This window comes from Hirundo rustica, chromosome 8 (genome assembly GCF_015227805.2).
Source record: "Hirundo rustica isolate bHirRus1 chromosome 8, bHirRus1.pri.v3, whole genome shotgun sequence".
Taxonomy (NCBI): Eukaryota; Metazoa; Chordata; class Aves; order Passeriformes; family Hirundinidae; genus Hirundo; species Hirundo rustica.
In genome coordinates this window covers 36,006,122-36,031,567 of record NC_053457.1, presented here as the reverse complement: position 1 = coordinate 36,031,567, position 25,446 = coordinate 36,006,122, and the positions used below count along the sequence as shown (strand labels likewise).

General features: G+C 40.8%; 1 protein-coding gene across 1 annotated transcript in view; it reads right to left on the bottom strand.

Annotated features, from left to right (window-relative positions):
* Nucleotides 1-1,661: 1,661 nt before the first annotated feature.
* The window catches only part of ALDH18A1 (aldehyde dehydrogenase 18 family member A1), a 29,607-nt gene continuing 5,822 nt past the window's right edge, over nucleotides 1,662-25,446 (bottom strand). The window contains 22 exon segments of the mRNA XM_058421435.1: nucleotides 1,662-2,302; nucleotides 2,305-2,451; nucleotides 3,387-3,408; nucleotides 3,410-3,436; nucleotides 3,438-3,481; nucleotides 3,994-3,996; nucleotides 4,343-4,529; nucleotides 5,524-5,645; nucleotides 5,787-5,847; nucleotides 5,850-5,984; nucleotides 6,094-6,231; nucleotides 9,822-10,042; nucleotides 11,140-11,239; nucleotides 11,890-11,963; nucleotides 13,603-13,747; nucleotides 16,115-16,239; nucleotides 17,851-17,941; nucleotides 18,492-18,644; nucleotides 19,949-20,053; nucleotides 20,135-20,284; nucleotides 21,767-21,990; nucleotides 24,612-24,734. Coding sequence (XP_058277418.1) covers nucleotides 2,271-2,302; nucleotides 2,305-2,451; nucleotides 3,387-3,408; nucleotides 3,410-3,436; nucleotides 3,438-3,481; nucleotides 3,994-3,996; nucleotides 4,343-4,529; nucleotides 5,524-5,645; nucleotides 5,787-5,847; nucleotides 5,850-5,984; nucleotides 6,094-6,231; nucleotides 9,822-10,042; nucleotides 11,140-11,239; nucleotides 11,890-11,963; nucleotides 13,603-13,747; nucleotides 16,115-16,239; nucleotides 17,851-17,941; nucleotides 18,492-18,644; nucleotides 19,949-20,053; nucleotides 20,135-20,284; nucleotides 21,767-21,990; nucleotides 24,612-24,705 — 2,400 coding nt within the window. The 5' untranslated portion in view covers nucleotides 24,706-24,734 and the 3' untranslated portion in view covers nucleotides 1,662-2,270.

The window sequence follows — 25,446 nt, the reverse complement described above, 5'->3', positions numbered from 1 at the left end:
ACAAACTACTGCTCCCTGAAGGCCAGTGCCTGGCGCCCTCCAAAGACAATAAGATAACTGTGACAATTGTCTACAGGCCAGAGATGAACCGTATGGTCTTTGCCAAAAGTATTTAGACAGGTCAACCTAGTACCACACCACTCTGAGGCTGTGCTACCTTGTCTTTAGTATTGCTACACCCCTGGGCAGCTCCAACCTTAACAGGAGCATCCAACACCACAAGCACTGTGACTGTGAGATGTGATAAGGGCATGCATGACAATGACTTCCATAGGGAATATGGGGCTCACACGCAGAGAGGTCCAACAGTGCCATGACAGTGCAGGTGCTCTACAGCAGCCCTGGAAAGTGGTGACTGCTGCAGCCATCAGAGGAGATGTGGATGAGAAGCCATCAAAAGCAGAATGATGGATGAGCAAGCCAAGCTTTAAGACAGAAGACTGTTACGGACATGAGGATGCAATCCCTGGAGAAAACTCTGTCAAAAGAGAACTCACAGGAGTGGAACTGAAGGCGCCACCTGGCTCACCACTCTGAGAGATGACCACTCAGAAACATCTACAATATGTCAGACACCAGACAGATCCACACCTTGAGCTGGAATCGCAAGACAAGAAAGGCTCGACAGGCCCTGTGCTGATTGTAGCAATGCACTTGCTACTCACGAGAGAGCTACCAAGTGCCTAGTGATCACTAAGAGCTATGGAGACATCAAGACCCGAGGAAGGTATAGTGTACAATGCAGAAGAGTTTACACAATGTAGACACATGCTGGAACTGCCTTCCTAGGCACAGTCCTCACACCGTGCCTTGTGGGTCCCTTGACCTGCTCCAAGGGAACTGCCCCTGAACAGCTCTCTCCTCTACACTGACTTTAAACCCCTCTTTCCAATTCCCAACTTTTCCTCCTCCCCTCTTAGCATTCTTCCTTCACCTTCACTGCAGAGGAATGGGGTTCTGAAGCCATCTTCCTTGCTACTTGCCAGCAAGCCCAGGCAGGCAAACCTCATTACCACGGCCCTGCTTTGGGGCACGCCTGCTGCCGGATGTCTATGCACCCGGGGCTGAGCACACGCACTGCCCGTGGTCGCGACAGCACCATGGCCCTCATGACCAGGCAAAGCCCCCTTTGTAGCCTCTCATTGCAACCCCCCAGTGCTGATCTGAGCTCCCCTGCCATGCCACCTTCAGCGAACAAGAGCCATCCACACCTGCTGAGGCATCCCACTTGCCTCACACCTGTGTCCTCTGGCCCTTGGCACCTGCTCAGAGGAGAGACGCACCCTGTGCCCCCATCGTGATGGCCCCTGTGACTGAGAAAATGGTGCAGCAGCACCGGATCCCAAGCACAGCACATCCACCACCCATTCTAGGACAGCAGTGAAGAGCAGCGAGCAGGAAAGGAAACGGCGCCCTGATGGGGCGGTAGCACACTGGGACCCCCCAGCAGTGCCGAACTGAGAGCAGGATGTCCTGCAGACAGCAAGGAGCTCTGGCCACCAGCTGTGTGGCAGGGCTGCAATGCACCGCGGGAAGCATTTGTGCAGGTGGAGAGCTTCATTCCAGACAAGCCATCATCGAAGTGCTGTTGGAGTAAGTTTTATATAAAACCAAAGAAAAATAAGCTTTTGATACAAATAAGTAACAAAATTAACATAGCAGACAATTATGTTATTTATCTACAATAGTCAACAATACAAAGAATTAGATATAAAAGTTTTTTGGTCAAAAGCTTACTATACATTTGGAACATCTGTCCTTCTGTCTCAAGACTGATCAAATACCAAGAAATTAAGCATAAAGCTTTCTGGCTCTCAAGAGATGCCATGATCCTAAGACTGAAGAAAAAAACCCTCAAAACCTGAGTGTGTTCTCCAGAACAGATACTTGAATAAAACAGAACCTAGGAAAAAAAAATTAAAATTAAGCTCCACCACCAAATTTGCTACAGGGAGCACTGGGATAAAAAAGGAATGTAGTCAATACTGAAATCCTTCCTTATGTTACTTGTATGATTTGAAAAAAAAATCTTTCTTTGGGAGAAGTAAGGCCAGTTTGCAGATACTGTATAAAGAAACTGAAAGGGGTGTGTGGGGGGAAACGATTCTCATTCATGGGATCATTTTGTATTCACTGTACTGCAAAATGACCAAGGACAATGTTTCTAAAGATTGAAGATTCCGAAAAACAAACTCCTTCACCAGAGATTATCTTGAAGCCTGAACATCTTCAGGAAATAATTATACCACTGGTGTTTCTCCCCAGCATTTTTAGCTGGTATTTCTCTGAGGGAGAGGGAGGCTTCATGAAGGTACTTCATGCTTCCATGCTCTGAAAAGTCAGAAACAACATGATTGTCCCCCCTCAGCAACCACTTCGTGGTTAAGAGTCCTTCAATTCCCACTGGTCCACGTGCGTGGATACGTGAAGTACTAATTCCCACTTCAGCACCTGTAGGAAGCATCCAAGATAAAAGGTAGTTAATCCCTGATGATGTTCACTTCATACTAAATGTTTTTGCACCTCTAAGTAAAAAAACTGCCTGCCTTTCAGAGACCTGTCATTCTCTGCTCCTCTCCAAATACCAGTTCCATTTACCTGATAGAGAGCTTGAGGAGATCAATTATTACATTATAATTGTAATGTTATATTTCTGGCTGCTACAGTAAACTTTCAGGAAGAAAAGATGCAAGAGAGAGAGAGAGGTTTCTCTTACATTGCTCTTAGACTGATCTAAAGGCATAAGCCTTGAAGAAAAAAAAACTAAACTAGTAAAGATTATAATATTATGTCCTTTTTTATCACATTGAGGAGCTACTGGAAGACCTTAACTGGAATTTTTTAGTCACGTGGAACACTACTCCAGCTGACACACTAACAGCACGTAGTGGAGCCTTCTGATTTTCCACCTCATCTAGGAATGTTCCCTTATCTTCTGCAATTCACAGTAGGTGTACCTGTTTATTTAATCAGTTGATACTCAGTTTGCTTCCTGCCCTTCATTCCTTACACACTGCACGACTGGCACACTGGACAAGGATCTCAATCTGCCCAGCAGGACTGAACCATTGCATTCTTTATGGCATCATTAGAAAGAGAAACAAAAGGAAAGCTGGTCCAGCATTTTCACATCCTATATTGCACTGTCTATCACTAGGTGCATAGAGCATACTTTATTGCAATTGAATAGAGCTTCAAAGGATCCAAAACATCTTTATGTAGATGAAATTTCTAGGCTTCAACTTTTTGTACAGTACCTTTCCTGAAAACCTTTTATTAGACAGTAAGATAAGAGACTAATACTATCTTTCAGGGTTCATACTGTCACACTTTTTCACACATCAGAAAATTCTGCAGTCACATCCCTGCAATCTCTTCCCTCTTACCAAGTCCAAACCTATAGCCATCAGGAGAATCGGGTACTGGCATTCCAGAAAAACACAAGCACTGTCCACATGCTGGAGGAAGAACTCTGCTGTTTCTCTGGGAAAAGAGGCAGAGACAAAAATAAAATCCATTACCCTACACAATGATCATATATTCCAATAAATACAGCATAAAACAGTGAATATATGTAATAATACAACTTTCACATGCAACCTTATCAGACAGTACTTAATCTGACAGCCTGGGCCAAGCTATGCTTATTTAAACCTTCTTCACAGTACGCTTATCAAGTACACAGAAGAAGCTTGCAAAGATTAGAGGAAAGCAAATGGATGTCCAATTCTAACTCCATTCAGTTTAGTCAGAGATGTAGCTGCATGACTGAGGAGAAAGAACAGCTGTCCCAAACAGCATTTGCCATTCAGGCCTGAGACAGTTAAGCTACAGTCAGCTCTCTGTTAGTCCTCACACATGGAATCTTCCAAATACTGAGAAATCCTAAACTCAATTGCTATGGCAGGTAATATTTGAGAAATTACAGTGCAGAAATGCCACATGCAAGGTCTGAACTGGAGGTCATAGCCCTCAGCAACAAGACAGAGGAACTCTCTTTCCAGCATAAATCACTAGTTCACCAGGTTCTGTGACAGAGGTTATGGTATCAAATGCATGCCTTTTACTGACATGCATTTAAGCTCAGAAGAGGTACAGAAACAGCATTCTATTTGACTCATAATGACCAACTGCAGATCAACATGACCTTAACTGCAGCTGATTCTCAGAAGTTCTGGGCTTGGTTTGGTTGGAGAGTCAACCTTTGTCTTGGCTCAGCTCTAAGGTTTTGAACTGGCACAGACCCAAGAGATGAACTACTACAATGTCATTAGTTGCACTAACACCAGGAATTCACAGTCAAACCAAAACAGCAGCTTAAAGAAGGAGCCTGGTCACTAACCATTCTCTGTGATAATAACATCCGTATGGGAACTTCCATACTTGTGGATATGTTCAACAGCCTCTTGAACGCTGTCCACTACCTCAATGCAGCACTCCAGGTCCCCATATTCTGTGCGCAGAGATTTAACTTCTGAAGGACTGAATGTCAAGTAAGATGCAAACTTTGGGCCAGCATGAATCTTCACCTGCAACACCAGAAACATTTTGTTTGTGGCTACTGACCATACCAGAGCCTTTCAGGTGAAACTGTAGCTTCTTGTACTCAATATGGGATGGATAGCTGTGGTGCTGTGTTTTGGACTTCTGACTAAAACAATGTTAAAAACACACCAATGTTTTGGCTGTTGCTGAACAGAGCTTGCACAGCATAGGTTCTCTCTTCCTCCCAGCTCCATCTCTGTGCAACTAGCAAGAAGATTGGGAGTGTGCAGGAAGTTGGGACACAGCCAACAGCTGACTACTCATCACCTTTTACTATAACGCTTTTAACATCATCAAAACGTAGAACCAGTCTATCCTGCCTGTACACTGTATTTGTCAAATACACAGCACTGTGTGAAAACCCTTGATTTACATGCAATTCATACTGCTTCATGGATATTTCTTCCTGATGCATGTCTGCTACCTCTACTGAAAAAAACAGTGTTTGTGTCTGAACAACTAATCAGTAAGCTGGCCTTTTGATATCCTTTCACATACCAGGAGGAAAAATTGGTGGGAATAAAGGGCATACAAGAGTAAAATTTTAAAAAGCATGTGTATGAAGCAATCAGGAAGGATAAAAACAGGAAGGGAATTCACTTGGGTAAGTGGCTACATGAATAGACTCAGGAAGACGAGGCTTTGCATCTGGCTGTATTTCAAAGAGTAGAGAAAGGGTTGCGTACATGCTTTTATGGCAGAAGATTATTTTTGCTCTATACAAGGAAGTATATAGCAAAGGTATCCCAGTAATAGCCTGTAGCTGTCATGAATAAGCTGCTTCCAGATAATTTAGACAGAAACACTTGATGCTGTGTGGAGAAGCAAAGTTCATTGATGTGTACAAATACACGTATGGGTAACTGTAATGTTATGCCATGTGAACAGGGCTACACCAGCCAGACCAAATGCTTCTAAAGTTTAGCAAAAAAATCAGACCAAACCCACAAAACAAAACACAAGTATGAGTGACTATACCTGTTCTACTCTCAACATGTCTATGATCTGATCAAACAATGGTGTTCTCAGCAAGTCTCGATGAATTAGGAGAGTTTCCAGAGCATTACAGGCAGCAGGATATTCACACTTTGAGTCTCTGACTGAGGTTTAAAGAGTAGATAATTGGTTACATAACATTTACAACAAAGATTTTGGATAGTATAATGAATTACCATAACTACACTGCACACTTCAAAGTTCAATTACACCCATGAAATTCAAGTCACCCTGCCACAGCTTACTTATTCGTGTGACCTTCTCAACACTGGCATCCATGTCAACATACACATGACAGATTCCCTTCACTGTGTCCCCATCACTGGAATTCCCTTAGCAGCTTTCTGGATATTCCTGACTAGTTGTGACGAACCACGTGGAATGATGAGATCTATCAGCTTATCCAAACGGCAGAGATCTTCTACTTCCTCTCTTGTATTCACCTGTGGTAGTTGCAATACAAAGAGTTTACAGTTTGAACTCTCAAATTTTGCCCACACTTTTTATACATACCATAGCAAAGAAATAGTTGATTTAACTCTAGGCACTTACCAGTTGCACTGCATCTCTGACCCCATGAATAGAGAGTGCTTCTTGTGTCAGACGATGAAGGATTTGATTGCTATGTGCTGCCCTCTTTTCCTCCTTAAGTAGTAAGCCATTTCCACTGGCTATGGCCAAAGCAGACACCTGTCAAAGGAGTTTATTATGGAGGGAAAAAACCTCCTTAAATGTAAACCTGATTCTTCTGTCAGAATAACACTCACAAAATAAAACCAGGATTTTTTGTTCCGTTGACTTACCCAATATTAATCTACAGTTTCCTTTTCATGGCTCCAAAAAAACAATTACAAGTAGCAGCACATTTAAGTCCAGAAATTAAATGTGTTAGTTTCAGGAACAAACTTGAGTTTTTCAGGGTACTATTGCCATGGGGAGACTAGAGTGAACAAGTCAGAGGAAACTATGGACATAGGGCTTCATATGAACTGGATAGCTGTGTGGGCAATTACCCCAAGGAGAATAATTTCAGGAGCAAGAACTCTTGTCCTAACACCATTCAGCACAGAGTGGCAAATAAGCTCTTCCTATGAACAGAAAAAACATCTTCATCATGCTGTCTAAAACAGCAGTCATAAATAGACAACACTCGCTCTAACTGTGGAGAAAAAAAAAATTGAGACAATAGGTCCAGCATCATCTTTGCTTCTATGTTTATCCCCAGAAGAAACCAATAGATATTGCTGCCCTTCTGTTTAAGCTGTCAGACTGCACCCATTAAAGTCAAGCAATGCAAGAGTTTTTGTTCTTTTCTACCTCGGAGTACGTCAGAAAGCTCGTTTCAAAACTTTTTTTTTTTTTTGGTATCCTTTTTTGTATTCCTCATCCAACTTCATTCACAATGGCCTCACAATTTGTCCACCTACTTAAAAAAAAAACACTTTAAAAGCATGCACTCCTTTGGAAAACAAAATCACCCCCTCTTCAGAACCTTTAGAATAAACAAAACTCAGTATTTTAAGTTATTCTGCTGTATTAATACCTTCTGAGAAAGATAATACGTATCATTATCATCACCTGTATATATCATCACCAAACCTACACTCATTAGAGAGAATATCTATTGTATGTTGTTGAGGATTCTGATCCCAAAACCAGCCGGGCTCATGCCTAACAAAAAGTTAGTTTGGTGGCATACTTTAGATCCTGATTCATAAAATAACCAGCCAGATACATTCTTCCCCTTCTAGTATCAAATGGGTAATAATAATCACAATGCTTAATAATCTGCCTCATTTTGAAAGGAGTATCAAAAAGTAAGAAAAACTTTGGAAAAACACACTGAAGTATAACCAATCTGGGAAGTCTGCCTTACAAAATATCATGTGTCTTTTTAACTTACAGAACTAGACATTAAAAGCCATCTGATTGTATTTTAAAAGTAACTTCTAAGTATCTGCCCCTCCAGATCAGTATCACAAAGGAAAACTAAAGAAATAAGCTTATCTAAGTAAAGAGGCGTAAGACTAAAAGAAAGGTTTTGACCTGGTTTGAAAAAAATGAAAAGAATACCAAGAATTAAGACACAAAAATCAAAAACGTGTGAAATTTAAGTACAGGGTTTCAAAATGGTTCAGTCTCAAAGACTAGTAAAAACATGACTACTTCAGAGCAATAACTGGATTTCGTGGAATCTACACAAAACAGTCTCTTGAAGGATGCTTGCATTTTCATGCTCTAAGTATTAGAGGCAAACATGTGATTTGTATGTGCTCACTAGAAGCTTATTAAATCTTAACTCAAACAAGCGTGAGATGCAATAGTAAATTAAGAGCAGCGAACTGCTCCTCAGTCAGAGACCTTCCTACTTTCAGGAACAGGATGGGACAGAAATCATGCAATTCAAACAGAGTTATCAAATATGATCTTCTGTATCAAATATGGTCCTCTGAAATTGCATCAGTGTTGGGGGTTAGATTTGTTTCTTTTTTACTTATATAATTTTTTCACCATAAGCTGCTAGGAAACTAACTACTGGGTACTTATGGGTACTTAAGAAAAAACAAAGTGACCAAAACAGAGGAGTGTAGTACCTGGCTACACCTCTTTTGGTCTCTGGGAGTTTCTCTAGGAGGGGGGAGATACACGAGATTTGGGGACAGGTGAAGGATGGGGCTGGGGGCAGTTGTTCTCTCTCTTTGCTCTCGGTATAGGAAGGAGGAGGGTTAAGCCATTGCTTACTGCAGGGAGAATTCAGTATAATCACTGGAGCCCAGTCCTGGGGACCTACCACCATCAGGCTCGTGTGCCTGGGAATCTGGAGCTTGCCCTTCCCCATCCTGCTGGCGCTGGGCCGTCACCACCCTGCATTCGCCGCTTCTTTGCACCTGCCGCTTCAGCACTGCTCTGGGTCTTTGCTGTGCTGTAGCCCCGCACTCCCTGCCCTGCTGTGATGTCCCGCAGTTCCAGCTACCACCACAGAGCTTCTATTACATCTCATCCACCAGCCCGGGACTTCTGCTCATTTCTTGCTGTTCCAGCTTGGTGCTCCTCAGAGTCCTGCAGGGGCACTGGGATCAGACTACTCCCAAGATTTGGTGAAGCAAAGCCTCTCCTCCATCCCTTCCCGTCTCGGCCGAGAAGGCTGTCATGAGGTTCTTGGTTTCTGTTATGTTGTTAATGCCATAGTTATTGTTGTTTGTTTGCCTTGTTACACATACTAGTAAAGAACTGTTATTCCTACCCTCATATCTTTGCCTGAGGGCTCCTTAGTTTCAAATTATAATCATTTGGAGGGAGAGGGTTTACATTCTCCATTCCAAGGGAGGCTCCTGCCTTGTCTAGTACATACCTGTCTTTCAAACTAAGACAGTCAGGAAGCCTGATGTGAGTATGAGAACAGGAGGTCGGCAAGAATCAAAGTGACTACCAAGATAAGCTATCCTAAGCCTAAAAAACAAAGCAGGGGAACAGAGGGCAGGGCAGGGAAGCCAGCAGGAGTCAGTTTGGTTTAAGTTTTTAGATACAGCAAAGAGAAAGATATCAGCTATGAAAGGCAAGAGACCTGGGTTGAAAACCAGGAAGACAGATGCAAATTCAACAGGGTAACATATTGGTTATCTGTAACAAACAGAGCTGGAAGTTAAGGGGGACTAGCACCTTCTTGTTTCACAGGAACTTTTCTTACAGCATACTCCTTTTTACTGTGAAATGGGGACTACTCACACAAATCTGGCACAAAGTACAAAGCTGTCCACTGGTTAGCCTCACATACTCTTAAAGTGGCTGTACCCATCATTTTCTACTGAAACACCTGCTTATATTTTAGAACTTCTCAATCAAGCTTCCTAGATACCTAATGTTAATTGTGGGAAGAAATGTTGCTGATTGGGAGGGTGGGGTGGGGGGGTGTTGTTTCCCTTTTAAAATCTACTTAAGTTGCTGTAAAGTAGTTGGGAGTTACAAAGTAAGACCAAGGTTGCCTCTGCAACATTAGTTCAGCACCCACAATTTCATGCATTTTATAACAGCGTTTACTTCCATGCAGTGCTGCAGGGGAAGGCATTTGCCCGTGACATACCTGCAGTATTCCTGGCATAAGACAAACAGAACACTGCAGAAGCAAGTTCTGAGAACACCTCTGCATAAAAAATAGGGATGCCAACAAAATCAACTGCAGATGAATCCAAGCAAGAGTCCTTTGAAACAATACTTCTTGTAGTCTCTTGCTTGCTCATCAACAGAAATACTCAACAGTGTAATCTACCTTCCTTACAAACCTGTGGAAGACAGTCAGGACGAGATTCAAAGATCACGAGAAGGACACCAATTGGCACTGTCACCTGCTCCAAATCCAGGTCTTTTGCTATTCGAGTTCGTCGAATTACACGGCCAACACTGTCCTGCGAGGATGCTGCAATCTGACGCAGACCAATAGCCAAACTGTTCAACTTTGAAGTAGACAGACTTAGGCGTTTTAACAGAGGGAGTGCTAATCTCCCTAAAAGAAAGAAAAAGTTGTGCTGAAGATAGATTGGTCTTCCTGGGCTCAAGCAGAAGTGACTTAAATGAGCGCTGAACCTAAGCCCATACCCTAGCAAGTAATCTACCTGAGACTAAAAATGCACAACATCAATTCTGGTAGTCACAACAAAGCCCCTCAAATATGATGACAATTTCACGTACCACATTTTCAGTTAATGAGGTTTAAGTGCTTTGTACATGAAGCAACTGCACAAACCACCAACATCCAGAAAGATAAGGTTTGTTCTATTTCGTGTACTGAATGCATGACTGAATTTCTTACAGATTTCTACCCTTGCAGTATTTCTGGAAGGCCCAGGCAGTAGTTTCATCTTTCTGTTTTACAAACAGAAACACCAAAGCGCAGACACATGCATAGCATTTCTGTGCAGACCAGGTAAGAAAAACTTGAATTTTCTAGTTTGAACATGTTCAAACAGTTAAGTTAACCCAGAAATGTGCCCTCAAATATTCTGGTCAGTGGTGCCCTCCACAGAGTATTACAATTCATGATGTGTCCTTTTCATGTAATTTGCTATGCCAACATGTACACATCTCAATTTCAGCTTCTCAATGAACACATCAGTCTAACACAGAAGAATGGGTTTCATCTGAGTCACCTAAAGAGAACCTTCCTCAATCAGAAGGGGATGACTGATGCTTTGGCGACCATCAATTTAAATGTAGAGATGGATAGCCTTCCCTTCAGGAACCAAACATTCCATTAACCAGCCCAGAAAATATTCACTGTATGCATGACAGTAAGAGATATTTGTTCTTCTTTTTTTTTTTTTTTTTTTTTTTTTTTTTTTTTTTTTTTTTTAACAATACACCACTTGGTGTTTTGCACTGCCTCAGTATCTTCTCTTATGAAGGCATCCGTTTTATGCAATGAAGGAGGTTGCAATTGTTCACACTAACAAGTTCTCGAAGTCCTGGGTCCTGGGTTCAGTAATCTGTGTCAGCCATACTGCCCAATCCCAGGTGACAGAAGATTCTAATTCTGCTCATTTCTCTTGACACGCAGAGAGGTGCAAGATGATAGTATTACTATGGAAGGATTTGAAACAGTACCTTTATTTTCAGCCTCCTCTAAGTCCTTTTTGTTTGCCAAGAGAATTTCTTCTCTCTGGTCCGTTAGTAAGTCAGCGAGACGATAAATAATCTCTGCTCTCTGAAAGAGAAAACAATTTCTGAACTGATTTCTTACTCAAAGTCCATGCTGTTTGACATTTAGTTCCTACAGTCCATTTATGCTGACCACATCCTCTCACTATTTTAACTCTCCTGATACTTGGCAGCCGATTTTTCCAGCATGCATCACATTGAAAAAGAAGACCAAACACTGCTTCAGCCTTTAACTTGCTTTTTATTATCTTGCTTTTCTTGCCCAGTCTTCTTCACCTAACTCACATGTTCTTCAAGACCACCTTGTACCACATCACACCTACCCAGCTGCAGAGTAGTAATCGTCTACAGCTCCGCTTTTGCATACATGTTGTATGCTAAACACCACACAGCTGTGAACGGAGCAAGTTATTCCACTCAATTCTTCAGCAACTCTGATCACAATTCACTTCTGTGTGTTACTTGATGATATCAAAATTTTTATAAACCCAGCATGAAAGCCCATATTACTCCAGACCTCCAAGGAACACGATCTATTTGCTTTTCTCATCTTCAAGCAGGCTACAATACAAACAATGGATCTGGCACAGAAATAATGGATTCTTGCCCCAAGGGGCCCATTTATGCTGTAAGTCTGTGTTGTAAAACTTGCCACAAATGGACAGTATTAACAATTCGGCCATATTGTTCTGTCACCTGCTCAGGCTGTAGAGCCGCCAAGGTCCTGCCACCAGCTCGAGCCATTTCAGCCTGCTGTTCTACAGTAGGGCCTGCAAAAAAACCCAAGAACATGCTATGCAGACAAAGTAACAGCATAGGCAGAAGTGAACCCTACCCCATTTGTCTTTCAATTCTTTCTTTAGGGCATAAAAGCTGGTACAGTTTTTAACAAATTCAAGAAAAATGTTGTATCCTAAGACAGAAAAGTCTGTAGCTGACACAAAAATACTGTTATGGTCCCTATATAAAAAATCATCACAAAGATTCTGTCCCTGTGTCATGGCAAGTGTGCTGCACATATCAAAAAGACTTGACAAAGGGCAAAAGAACAACAGGATAGCCAAGTCTTTATGGCATAGGAGGCTATTGAAAGAAAAGAGACAAACTTCGAAAAGTTTAATTATCCAGCTGAGGAGTGCATGCATGGGAACACACAAACAATAATGGAAGCCAAAACACTATTAACAGCCTGCAGAAAAATTACTTTCCCTCTGTCTTTCTTTGTATGCATTTTAGAAGCAAGGTGCTGAAATGATATAAAAAATTTTGTGTTTCTGTTTCAAGTCACCACATTCAAGTAGCATTTCTGCCAAGATTTCACAAGTAGCTCGTGGAAAACTTGCCATTTTTAACTCTCCTGAAACAGCCTGTAAACCAGGTGACTTCAACCCAATTTCTATCTAGGAAGACTCCCATGGAAATTGCCAGAGTAGAAATTATACAAGGTATAGTGGGAAGTGTAAGAAAAGAACTTGTGGACATGAGATTAATTTGACTAATTTAACATATCTTAAACCTACTTTTTGAAGTGATATCATACTTTATAAAATATGACATTTTTTAGTGTTTTTAGAAAAATTATGTATGTAAGCAGATATAATTTGTTTTAAAAAAGCTACTTGAATTTCCAAAGTGTGGGTTTAGGAAGAAAGAAGACAAAAAGACGTCTGAAGTAAACACCACAACAGTCCACAGGGACGGACTTTTGCTACTTACCATATTCGTGACTTGAAATGGGATCACAAGATTAAAAACTTTACTGCTGATACCAACTTCTTATAGTGGGGCTAAACAAAAAGGCACTTGAGCACAATGACACCAAGTGCATTTAAAAGATGATTTGAAATATTTACACAAGAAATCCATGATGGATTACTATACACAAAGAAATTCACTTGGCTTAAAGTGCAAGTCCGAAGTATTACTCCAGTATCTATTCTGCTACAATCATGGATCTTTGGTCTGATTTTATCCAGCAATTATTACACAGTTCTGGCAATGCAGTGGCAGGAAAACATTCCTACCTACCATACCAGAAGACTGAATCCTAATTAATGATAAAAAATAAACCTAAACATTACCTTAGTTCAGCAGCCCATTCTATATCTGTATTTTCACACTGAAATCATGGATACTTGATGATAATTCTTAAGACTATAAAATGCAAAACTTCTATTCTACTCATTGCATTCTTCAAATGAAAGTCTGATGCACCAGTTATCAGCTGGAGGGAAGAAGAGGCAGGGAATTCAGGCAGTTTCTATTCTTACTTTAGAAAATACCTTTCAAAATCCATTTTGCAAGCAGAGGATGGTTTCCCAGTAATTGCACAGCTCTAGGAAAATTTTAACTCTAATTTTTCAGGAAATCTCTACAACTCTCAAGGTACACATTTAACTCTGTACTTACCTGCAGGTTTTACCTCTGAAAAAAAAGTTCCAACTTTTTTCCCTTCTACAATATCTGTGATGACATGACCTGAGATCTTTGGGTGGGTTCCATTTGCGATCACTACTGAAGTGCCTCCTTGCAGGGCCCACAGAGCTGCTTTCACCTATGGGAAAGGACAGAGCCAGTTGCAAGAGATCCACTGGCTATTTGAATCACCACCTTCAACAAGACTTCATGGTCCACTCTGATGTCGACTGATCGCTCATGCTTTCAAAGAGGAGCATTCAGCACACTTTGGGAATCTCTGAACTTCAGTGCTGGAATACTGACATTTGCTTAATCCTTCTACAGTATGTTAAATTTACATCAGGATTAGCTCATTAATAAGAGCCCTCTGAAACCCCTGTGTACTGTTTGGTCCTAAGATTAGCCTCTTTGCACATTTTTGAGCCGAATACGATTTCTCTCAAATCCTAGATGCTACCTGCTGAAGAGGTACTGCCAGTGGTTTCCTTAATTTCTTTTCCCAGTCAAGGTATGGGCAATATTATCCACTACTATATTCAATTATATGTCATTTATTTAATTGCAAAAGCTTCTCTGCTTACTCACTTTACGCTTTCCTAATATGGTTCTACAATTTGGTATTATAGTTTCACTATGAGACACAAACGTCAGATAGGCCTATCGCATCAAACTCGGCTACCAAAAGACCATAAGGTGCTTCATTATTACTCAAATTTCACGCTGAAAATTGAGATTGGTTCTTTGAGTCACCATCTGTTTTCTGTTGTTGCTAGAGCTTTTCAAAAATGTCACCTACCTTCTCAACTGTACCAAATTTTTGCTACACCTGCATCAAGACTTGCCTCTAAGTGACTTAGAAGACACCAAGTAACTCTGATTATTACTTTTACAATAAAAGTAGTCTCTGACCTTGGCAGCTTTACCTTCAATACCTGGAATTGCTTAAACTATCCTTGAAGCCAGATAAGGGAAAGTCATTTTCAAATAAGCTTTGTACGTCTCATAGTTACTCCTCCTTTTGCCACCTTCCAGTCCATGCTCTGATACTTAAGAGTGTTCCTTACCTGATTCTTTAGAAAAGGGAATAATCAATAACATATCTGGTGAAGAATTTTACTTTGATCTTTTCCTGCTTAGTCAATATCTGCTTTGGTTTTTATAGACAACTTTCCAGATATGTCCCAGCAACTAATACTACAGCAGTGCATAACTCAGCCTCATGAGAGGCTTATGCTGAAGTCGCACAACACACTCATGTTTATGTACCCACAGCAATGAATACTGAGGCCACCTGACTACACACAGCACCAGAACCCATGAGCCCTCCCACCTCTACTAATCTTGCACTCAAAAAATGAAGTACCTTGGTCTCCACCAATATATCTTTCAGAAGCAAACAGTACACTGTACAAACTCAGAAAGGAGAGGGAGGTACAATATCAGATTTAAGAGATGGGGATTCCCAAAGTCTTTGAATTATCACATAAGAAAGAACTGAGGACTGACTTTTATTTTAATTTAAAACACTAAAATACAGTTCCAAATGTCACCTTTTAAAATCTACTGGAGTGTAATTCTTTATTTGGTCTTTTCAATTCACACGGACCTAAAAGAAAACCAAAGGATCCCATATACCATTTCAGGGTACTCAAAGAATAGCTGAGGCTGGAAAGGATCCCTGGAAATCATATAGTCAAACTGTCTGCTCAAAGCAGGGTTAACTAGAGCAAGTTACTCAAGACACCATCCAGTCAGGTTTTGAACAGCTCCAAACATAAAGTCCACAGGCTCTCTTGGCAACCTGCTCCAGTGCTTCAGCAACCTCACTGTAAAATTCTTACATTTCAGTTTAATCATTTGTATTTCATTCTGTGCCCATGGCCTCTTGTCTGTTCCCCGGATACCACTGAGAAGAATCTGGTTCTGCCTTCTCTAAACCCTTCCTTCAGCTACTTATACCAAAACCTTCTCTTTTCTGGTGTAAACAATCCTATCTCTCAGCCTCTCTTAGCGTGACAGTGCTCCCAGTCTTTTATATTCATGGCTCTCTGCTGCTTTCACTGTAGTCTGCCATGTCCTTCCCGTACTGCAGTGTCTAGAAGCAGACAACTCTACAAATGTAGAGTTTCACTAGATCTGAGTAAATGTTTCACTAGAGCTGAGGAGATGAAAGTAATAATTTTCCTCAACCTGCTGGCTATGTACTTTTCCATACAAACCACCGTTGGCCTGCTTTACCCAAAGGTAAATTACTGGTGTACATTCCAATTGGTGTCTACCAGGACCCCTATACCCTTCTCATTGAACCTGCATTCAAGGTATTCAATTCTCCAGTCCACACCAGTGTCACTAGGCATAAGACTCAGAATTTCCTTTTACTGAACTCCTAAGGTTCCCATTCCTGCAGCTTGCCAAGATCTACCTGAACAGCAGCACAAAGCACAATCATCTCATGTAGTTCCCTTTCCTTCCTGATTATGAAGCAAATATTCCATATTTCTACCTTGGCTTCCATGCCACCCATTCCCACTCGGGATTTGGTTCCAAATGTTACAGACTGCTGGTCTCCTGGGTAGAATATGTCAATAAGCTTTGCATCATCAGACCCTGGAGGGCTGTCAAAGAGTCCTGAAATAAATAATAAAAATCAGTCACATACTCTCATGTCCAAAGCTCACCCATGGAAAAAAAACCACCTACAACAAAAAAGAAAACACAACAACAAAACCCATAACCCCAAAAAAACAACCCACAAAAACCAACACACACACACATATACAAAAACAAACCAACCAACCAACATGGGGCTAAAAAGCTGTGTTCCACTTTATAGGATTGAAAACTTCCACTGAACCCTTCTTTTTGTGGGACTGAAAGCACAAAATTCTTAACTGGCAGACCCAAAGAGTATAGGTTGATTGAAAGCCTAAAAAATAAGAAACCAAAAACCCACCTGCTGAATAGCAGTGAGCAAGCTGGGAGGTAATGACATTTGGTTGAGGTTTGAGACAGTTTTTAGATGTTCAGAATCAGGGCTTACATACACGAACCCCCATCTAAACAGGCAAAGAACAGTCCTCCTCACCAGACTCAGAGGATATTCTTGAATGGTGGGTTGCACAGGCAATTCAGAAACATGTAAAAAGGTTAACTATTGAATTCTACTAAAAAGGAACACAGTGCTACAGAGACATACTCTTACTAGCATTTTTTTAAAATCAAGTAATTTAAAGTCACTGTGCTTGGAGCTAAATGGCACCTAACATATTAAACTTCAGCTCTACCACTACACTTCCCAGAAATTCTATGTGCACAAATACTGCCACAACAAATTAGAGAGCACAAGTGCAGTGTACTTGTGCCCACCCTTGATAGCTTGGGAAACAGAGGACATCTTTCCATAAGCAAGTTGTCACATTGAATGAATAAGCTTGGAGGACAGGTGTGCTGGGTTTTTTTTACAAACTCTTTTGACTATTGCTTTTATAAGTTGTTCTAAGACAGTAATTTTGACTAGAATTAACCATGAAACCTGGCTGCATCTGCTAAAAGAAACTGTGCATATGGAAAGATACCTCTTTCCTCCACAAGGCCTCAAGCACGTGCTGAAGGCCAGGATCTACTGAAAGAAACCCATCTGGAGAAGATTAAAAAATAAGTGACTTAAGGTAGGTGTGGACTGCATTGATCTGAAACTGTACCCACTACCCTCCTCACTCTAGAAAAAGAAGTTCAACATCTATAGGTGACAGGGTTATGTCACAACAGCACAGCTTAGAAGACTAGAGCAGTGTAAGCCAAAAGTAAGGGAAACAGAAAAAGCTAGCAAGACGCAGGTATCTGCAAAGCAATGACCAGGATTTGCAATACACTGATAATTCACTGACAGAACCTGCTGCCAGAAGAAACCAATTATTGCAGAATAGTATTTGGTTTATACTCCTAATTCAAGACACATAGCTTTTATTCTGCATACTATTGCTGACTATCATACAGTTCTGAGAAGCTAACAGAAGTACCATAGTACATGTAGTGTTCTGGGATCTGGAACAGGTGTCAGCGTTTGGCTTATGCCACAGCATCAACATTGGGTATAGGCCTTAAGGAGTTACCATAGTACATTTCAATTGCCCTTGTAAAAGAGATGAACTGAAGAGATCAGTAAAACAGGAAAAGAGGTTGGTTTGACAACCTGATGTGCTTCACTAAAATCAGAAATTAAAGGAATTACTCACAAACCTTCTACATCTGAAAGAACAATCAGGAGATCAGTTTTCATTTCCACAGCCAATCGTGCTGCCAGACTGTCGTTATCTTTCACACTAATTACCTGCAATACACATGCATATCACAAGCAGTGAAGAGTGTGAGAAACCAAGAAATATTTGGTGCCAACATAAAAAAGCAATCTACCTCAGCACTACCAAGTCCTTCTCAGCTACTTTTTTCACACCCACTGGAAACTTCAAAGGTGATCTTTGTGTGAAAGTACATATGCTTCAGTAAAGTGGTATCCAGATGACAAGCAGTGGCATCAGTACTAGCATTCGCCACCTTAATGCCCAGTGACAAGGCAAGAGGCACTAACTGACGCTGTTTTAAGAAGAGGTGCTGGATTAGATGACCTGCAGAGGCATGCTTGCTTTTGGTAAAGCAGACAATATTTGCCCTGGTTTCACCCCACAACACTGTATCATGCCAAATACTGACAAGTCAATACAGTCTTCCAGTACCCTCTGTCCAGGCACTAATTCTGTATCTTTGTTTCTCTGCAGTAGACTTCAGAAGTCCCCGGTTATGGCATTAGTCAAGTACACATTAGCACTGCACCATCTGCAAGCAGGACCCCCCTCCCCTTGCAATACTTTACCCACATTTACCCCCTGCAGATCACTGTTTGGCTCTGGAGGCGGAACAACTGCATCGTTAGTGTTAATTATAGGGACAATATTCATCCTTAAAAGCTCATGTAATGTTCCATTTAAGTTGCGACGCTTCTGTTCATCGTGGAAATCCAGATTGGTGACTAAAATCTAAAAGGAAGAAAGAAACTACTTAGCCTTTCACCTTTCCTATGAGAACATCATATAAACTTATGTATTAACATAACAGAGCGGTCATGCCTTTTCGGTCACTGAAGAAACAAAAGCCATATTGAAAAGATATAGAACACAAGAGAGAAATGTTCTTTCCACAGTATTATCAGGTTTATTCATTCCACTGAAGCCTGTAATAGCCTATCTCAAGCTGGTAGGTCACACACTCGAAGAATGAACTTGGGGAAAAAAGATCGTAATCAGAACATAGTTTCTCATGGTAACTACTAAGACCCTAGACAATTTCAATAGATTGCTCAGGATGTTGCCTTTCCAGTTTTCCCTCCCACTTTAATGTTCCTACTTGTAGCAAGCAGAAGGGGTGCTTTACATGAAGACTTTTCTTCCACTCACTAGAACTCGCTTGCTCTTGTGAAACAATCTTGCACGCAGATGGCACCCCTTTCTTTTGGTGTTTTAAGACAAAAAACACCCTCAATGTCCACTCGGGAGAGACTCTTTTTTTGTTTTTACTCTCTCATTGGACATTTGAGAACTAAGGAAACAACTCCACCACCCCTTTACAATAGCACTTGGAATCAGTGCGTATGCTAAATTTTTTTGCATGGGCAATTAATTCTTTCATATCAAAGGAATGATAGTTGTCTACAGATTTGAACTAGATTACAATCCAGCACAACCTGTAGTGATTTTTGGCTATATTATAAACAATTTGGATATATGGGCTCTACCATATTACAGTAAGAAGTTCCTCCAAGAAGACTTCATACTAGGCTCCTAAATTCATTACAAGTATCTAAACAAATAAGGCCTTACAGTTAAAGCAATTCTGTATTTTCAGAATATTTAAGATAAGCAAAGTCTATTTAAAGTGTAGTTCAACTGATACAGTTGCAGCCTTCAGTAGAAGATCCAGGTCAGGAATACCACCACTCACAAGCTGGAAAGGTTCAAAGAGCAGATGGACAGCAAATTCTGAAGTTTGGATACGCACTTCCGGCAACTTTACAGAACGTGTTGCAATTTAGTCACTTGCGGTTTTCAAACCCTCACTTTGGACCATCAACTTCAGCTTTTGTGAAGAGATCTTAACAGATCTCTGCTATAAAAGAGCAGGACACACCTGAACTCCAAAAAGAAAAAGCATATTCATTGGATCTTGACAATAGATAACTCAGTTTCAGAAATATTCAGCAAGGCACTCTTGTATAAGCTACCATTTATGCAACAATAAGCTCCAAAAGCAGCAAGTCAGTCTAGGAAAAGAACGAACGCCTTACTTGAGCTGCACAGATGCTGTACTGTGTAAACATGGCCTCATACAGAGCCATTAGTCCACTCTGCCCAGCTGCTGCACAGGCTCGGGCCTCCAAGACTGGAATAGCCTACAAAGACAAAGATCAGTTGTCAGGCAGTGACTTGAACCCAACAGTCAAGGCAAAGCAGGAGTGCCACCAGACACTCACCACATCTTTTAGCTGACTCTGTCCTGAATGAAGTGCTTGCCTGACACTCTGAGAAAGCAAGATCTCATGACGCAACCGCTGTTTTCCAAAAGCTACCGCCCCACTGGTGACAATCATCATCTCTCGGCCCTGATTTTGCAGCATTGAGACCTATAAGTAAAGGAAATAAGAAATAGGGCCTGGGGTATGATCAGTGAGAGCAAGACAGTTCTGGCTACTACAGCCTTATGCTCACCAGTTCCTGCTGACACAAGCATTTTGATTTCTCTAGGGATTTGCAAAGCAAGGCAATCACCCTTCACAATACCTCTGCACACCTTCCTAGCCACTTGGGAGCTATGCCAAGGACTGCATGCAATATATAACTTCTCAGAAACTTTATTTTCACAATACCAGCTTTTGTGATAGAAAAATACTTGAATCCATCCATTCCCAAAGGTACCATTATACAGCAACTTTGAATTCTGGAAGTGAAGAAGCCAATGCTCAATAGTAAAGTTTTTGATTACTTCCTCCTTACATGTATCTGGCAAGATTCCTTTCAAAGCCCCACAGCTAAATGTCTTGCATGAATTTAATATATTATGTTAACTTTGCTTCCCAGAAAGGACATGCCTAGTGTTCACCAAGATAACCCTTTCATTTTGGAGAGGAAATACATGAGTTGATCCCATCAGGCTTTTCTCCAGAGGAACTCTGCAAATACTAAGGTGACCAAGAAGGGTTGACTCATTTTGCTGAGTTCACATACTTCAGTGCCACTTTCCCACTAGACACAACTAGCGCTCCAGCCATGTCTTACTTATTGCATAAAAACCTCACTCTGCAAATCTCTCCCTCTATACTGGATTGGCCAAGATGGAATTAATGTTCTTTATAGGGGTCTGCATGATACTGTGTTTCAGCTTTCAGTTCTAAACCACCTTTGGTAACATTCCAATGTTTTGCCTACTGCTAAACAGCGCTTGCACAGCACGAAAGCCTTATCTTTCCCACATGCTGAGCAGCACTTGCACAGCCATCACAGCTTTCCTTGTTCCACTGTATCCCATCCCAGCAGGTAGGCTAGCCGCTGGGCACAAAGTTCAGACAGGACACATTTGAGACAGCTGACTTTAAGCTGGCCAAAGGGACTCTTCACACCATATAATGTCACACACATTAACAGAGTTGTGTAACAGTAAAACGCAGGAGGTTGTCTTCCAAGGTGACCACCACTCAAGAACTAGCAGGGCATCAGTCTGTTTGTGTGAGGAAAGGATTGCCATCACAGATTTCTTTTCTCCTCTCCTTGACTAATTAAACTATCTTTATTTCAACCCATGAGTTTTCTCACTTTTGCTCTTCCCATTTTCTTCCCAATCCCACTGGTAGTGGGGCAGGGGTGAGGAAAGCAAACAAGAATCTGTGTGGATACTTACCTGATAGTCATGATCAAACCACCACACCTCCAAAAACAATTTACTGAGTTACATGGTTTATACTACTGCAACAGAGGGGGCTGAAAAGGGAAAGGCTAACACATTGTTTTAAAGAGTATCAATATTTTATGTCGGTTTACTATAATCTTCTGTAGCATCCAACAATCACTGAATACCTAAAGTTAACACAAATGTTCAGTCACAGAATTACCTGCTCTACAATAGAAGCAAGCCTCCCAAGGGCCAAGCCACACTCATCCCCTCGAGTAACAACAGCACTACCCAGCTTTACTACAATCCGTTTTGCGTGCTTCAGCTCACTGCGGTGCGCAAATGATTTTCCATGCGCACGGCTGAGTGGCACAGTGATAAATGGAATGTTGCTCCAACAACGGATGGATTCATTCCTTAATCTTTGGTTATGGCACGGGAGATCTGCGGATAAAGAAAGGAAAAAAAACCCACCAGTTTTAAGTGTTTCATTCAGACTTTTAACCTTTCACAATACACACTTCCCAGTAACTGAGAATGAGAAGCTAGCTTTCAGTTCACCAAAACAAAGTGAGAAACAGGAGTATCTGAGCAGCACTAACAAACCCTAAGGTACAGAAGGCAATATCCTATGCATCAAAGAGCTCTGACTCTGGGAACCCAGAAGACCAAACTGAAAGACACTATATAAAGAATCCTATTATATAGCTCACATCTCAAGGACTAGTTTTAAAAACAATCTCCTTTGCCTTGCCTCATTAGAAAGAGTTAAGAGTTTTCCTGTCTGAATTAGCACAGAAAGCCTGACTCTTAGAAAAGAAACACAGCTTTTACAACATCTCTAAGCCAGCTATTTTTGCACATTGCTCAACTAGGGTGAATTGAAGGGGCATGACAAATATGAACTCAAAGTCATATGGTGGCGTTACAGCCCTGGAACAGGCTTCCTGAAGATGTGTTTGTGCTCCAAGCCTGTCAATGTTCAGGAGGCATTTGAACAGTGCCCATAGTATGCTTTAGCTCTGGGCAGTCCTAAAGCACCAGGCTGTGGGACTAGGTGACCACTCTAAGAGTCTTACAACTAACTGTTCTACTCTAGTCAATCCTAACCAACGTATCATCTGAAGTTGCAGAGGCTTCTTTACAAGTCAGTGAACTGAATCCTATGCCAAGGCCAGAGTTACCCGATTACATTTCATATGTTCAGTATCTCTAATTTTGGTGCTTTGTAATACACAGTAGATCCATTTATAAGTTAAAATGACTGTTCTTGGTGTTACTGGAGAAAGACAGGAATAAACATTGTGCTACATTAAAAAAAAATAAACTTCTAAATTAACAAGGCTTTAATTAAATAAATCTTTTGATCATTATACACACAGAAGTTTAAGTGATTAATCATAAGTGAAGGCTGCACTAACATGTGACATATTAAAACAGAAAATGGAATATAGAGAGCAGTATCATTTGCCCCAGTTTTCACTAGGGAATACTTGTGAATCTAAGTAAGGTCTATAATACACAGGAAAGACTGGGCAAAGGAGCACAACTTGACTGTTGTTTCCGGCATTACACCTTACTATTTAGTATTTACCTAACCTACACAGTATAACCAGAAAGGAGTTTATTTCCAGTTCTCTTGGCTTCAGGGTTTACAAAGTTCTAAGAAGGTAGCTGCTGAGAGATAACCAGTATCTGAAAAGCAATCATTTACTTTTCTTAAGAAAAATAAGAGAAAGACAGGAGTTCTAAAACAAGCATAGAATTCAATTCATCTCCACTAAAGCCCTAATCATTAATCTTGTTCTATGGCCGCATAAATCTAGCTTTTTTACTTATTTTACATTGGATTGAGATGTGAAATCGGCTCCCACGTCACACATGCCAAACATTTCTGGAGATGCAAGCCCATTAACTTGCTCCCCATGCAGTTAGAGAGAAACTGACATAGCCATCCAGGTTTTGGACAAGTAGGCTTTAAGGCATTATGGTTTTTATATCCCATACCTGTCAACAGTTTCAATTCCTTAATAAAGGGACACATATGAAACATACTTAAGTATTTGGCACTGCAGATTCTTCTATGCAGCCTGCACAGGGCTTGCTTCTCAGGAGTAAAGCAGAAAAAACCCAAAAGCTGAACAGAAAAGAAATGTGGAGAACAAACAGAAAACAGTGGAGAACACAAAAAACCCCCAAAAACCCTGTGATAAATGATCACTCCAGCTTTAGATCCCAACTGATGAAGTGCCAAGAGTCACTCCACTGCTGGATACTGTCAATACTTGGGAACAAACTTCTCATAGTTAGCACTGTGAAAATTACTGACTTCAGAAAATGAGGAGTATTTAGAAATATTACAATTACAGAAGTAAGAGAGCTATAGCTCATAAGTAAAAAGTTTAGAATTGTCAAGATTTTAACATTTAATTCTTATAGTTACTAATAAAAGAGAACTGCTAATACACAGACAAGTGGGAAATAAATCTTGCATGCAATGGTAAACAGCTGCTCTTTTGATCAAACAGAGTTTATCTATCCTTGCCTTTTGTGTTTCAGACCACTAATCAAGCAGACACTGAATGGTTCTCTTAAATAAGTTTTTCAGGGAAGAATGATTTTACAGGGCACTGATGTATTTACACTCAGGTTTCCTGCATGCATCTTTCCACTTGAATTTAATCCCAGTAAATTTGGGGTTTGCTCTTTGCTTTACTCAAGACATCTGAAAATGTAGATGGGGGAGCAGACATAATCAGATCTTGTTTTCCAGGCATGTATGAGGTTGAAATAAAGAACTCTTACAGCAGCAGTACTTTTACAACTATTTTTTTTCCTTGAAATGCATGTCAGAATGAAAAATATACAAACTCAGACATCCAGCTGAATATGACTGAGTTAAGGGAGAAAGTAACATTGAGAAAGTAGAGCCTCAACTACAGTTCAGTTCAGAGGTTTTAAGTTTTGAATGAGATGATTTTCCTTTCAACACAGGAAAGAGCATAGGCATGCCCAGACACATGCTGACCAACATTTTAGAAATGTGTGCTTTCTCTCATACGTACATAAATGGGAAATGGCTGCGATGGCACGTGGCGGTAACACAAAGCACCGTCCAGGGGGACGGACAACAGGGCTCAGAGCAGCTCGACACAACATTTTGAGAGGCCTTCAGCAATCAAGGATATCTGCAAGTTAAAACAAAGGGAGGAAGAGGGAAAATTGGTTAAATATCAATGACTCTTCATCTATATTTCTCTCCTCACCCACTCCCCCAGTCCAGCTCCTCTTTTCCTGTACCATCTTAATACAATTTCCTCATGCTCACTTTCCATTTTGCAGAATTTGCACATGGACTATGATATAGAAGAACTGGAGGCCCTTCCTCCCTACCTGCTGCCAGATCTTTGTTAAAGGTAAAGGATAAAACATAGCTCCCTGAGAAGGGAAAACGCTATTAGTGAATGTACCTACAATGGATAAAAGTTTGAAAGTTTGTTGGGTTTTTTTTTTTTTTTTTTTTTTTTTTTTTTTTTTTTTTTTTTTTTTTTCTCCCCACAGAGAAGCCTGGAAGAAAAAGAAAAAAGTAGAGAGGTTGTATCAGACAGACTTCTCTGTACACCCCACAACAGAACATCTACTATACTTCTCATGAATCTCAGCCCTACGCTCATTCACTTTTCCCTGAGCACTATCAAATTACAAGATCTTATCCATGATGACAAGTAAGGACACAAATTTCCAAGCTCTTGGCATTAGTATCCCTTGACTGAACCAGTAAACACTCAGGATTCTTCTAACTCTAAAATTCACTAGAGCAAGTACACAGCAATCAAGGGATACAGTTAGCCACTTTCTATGACAGGTCTAGTTCAAGTAATGCATTTAGTCTCATCGAGG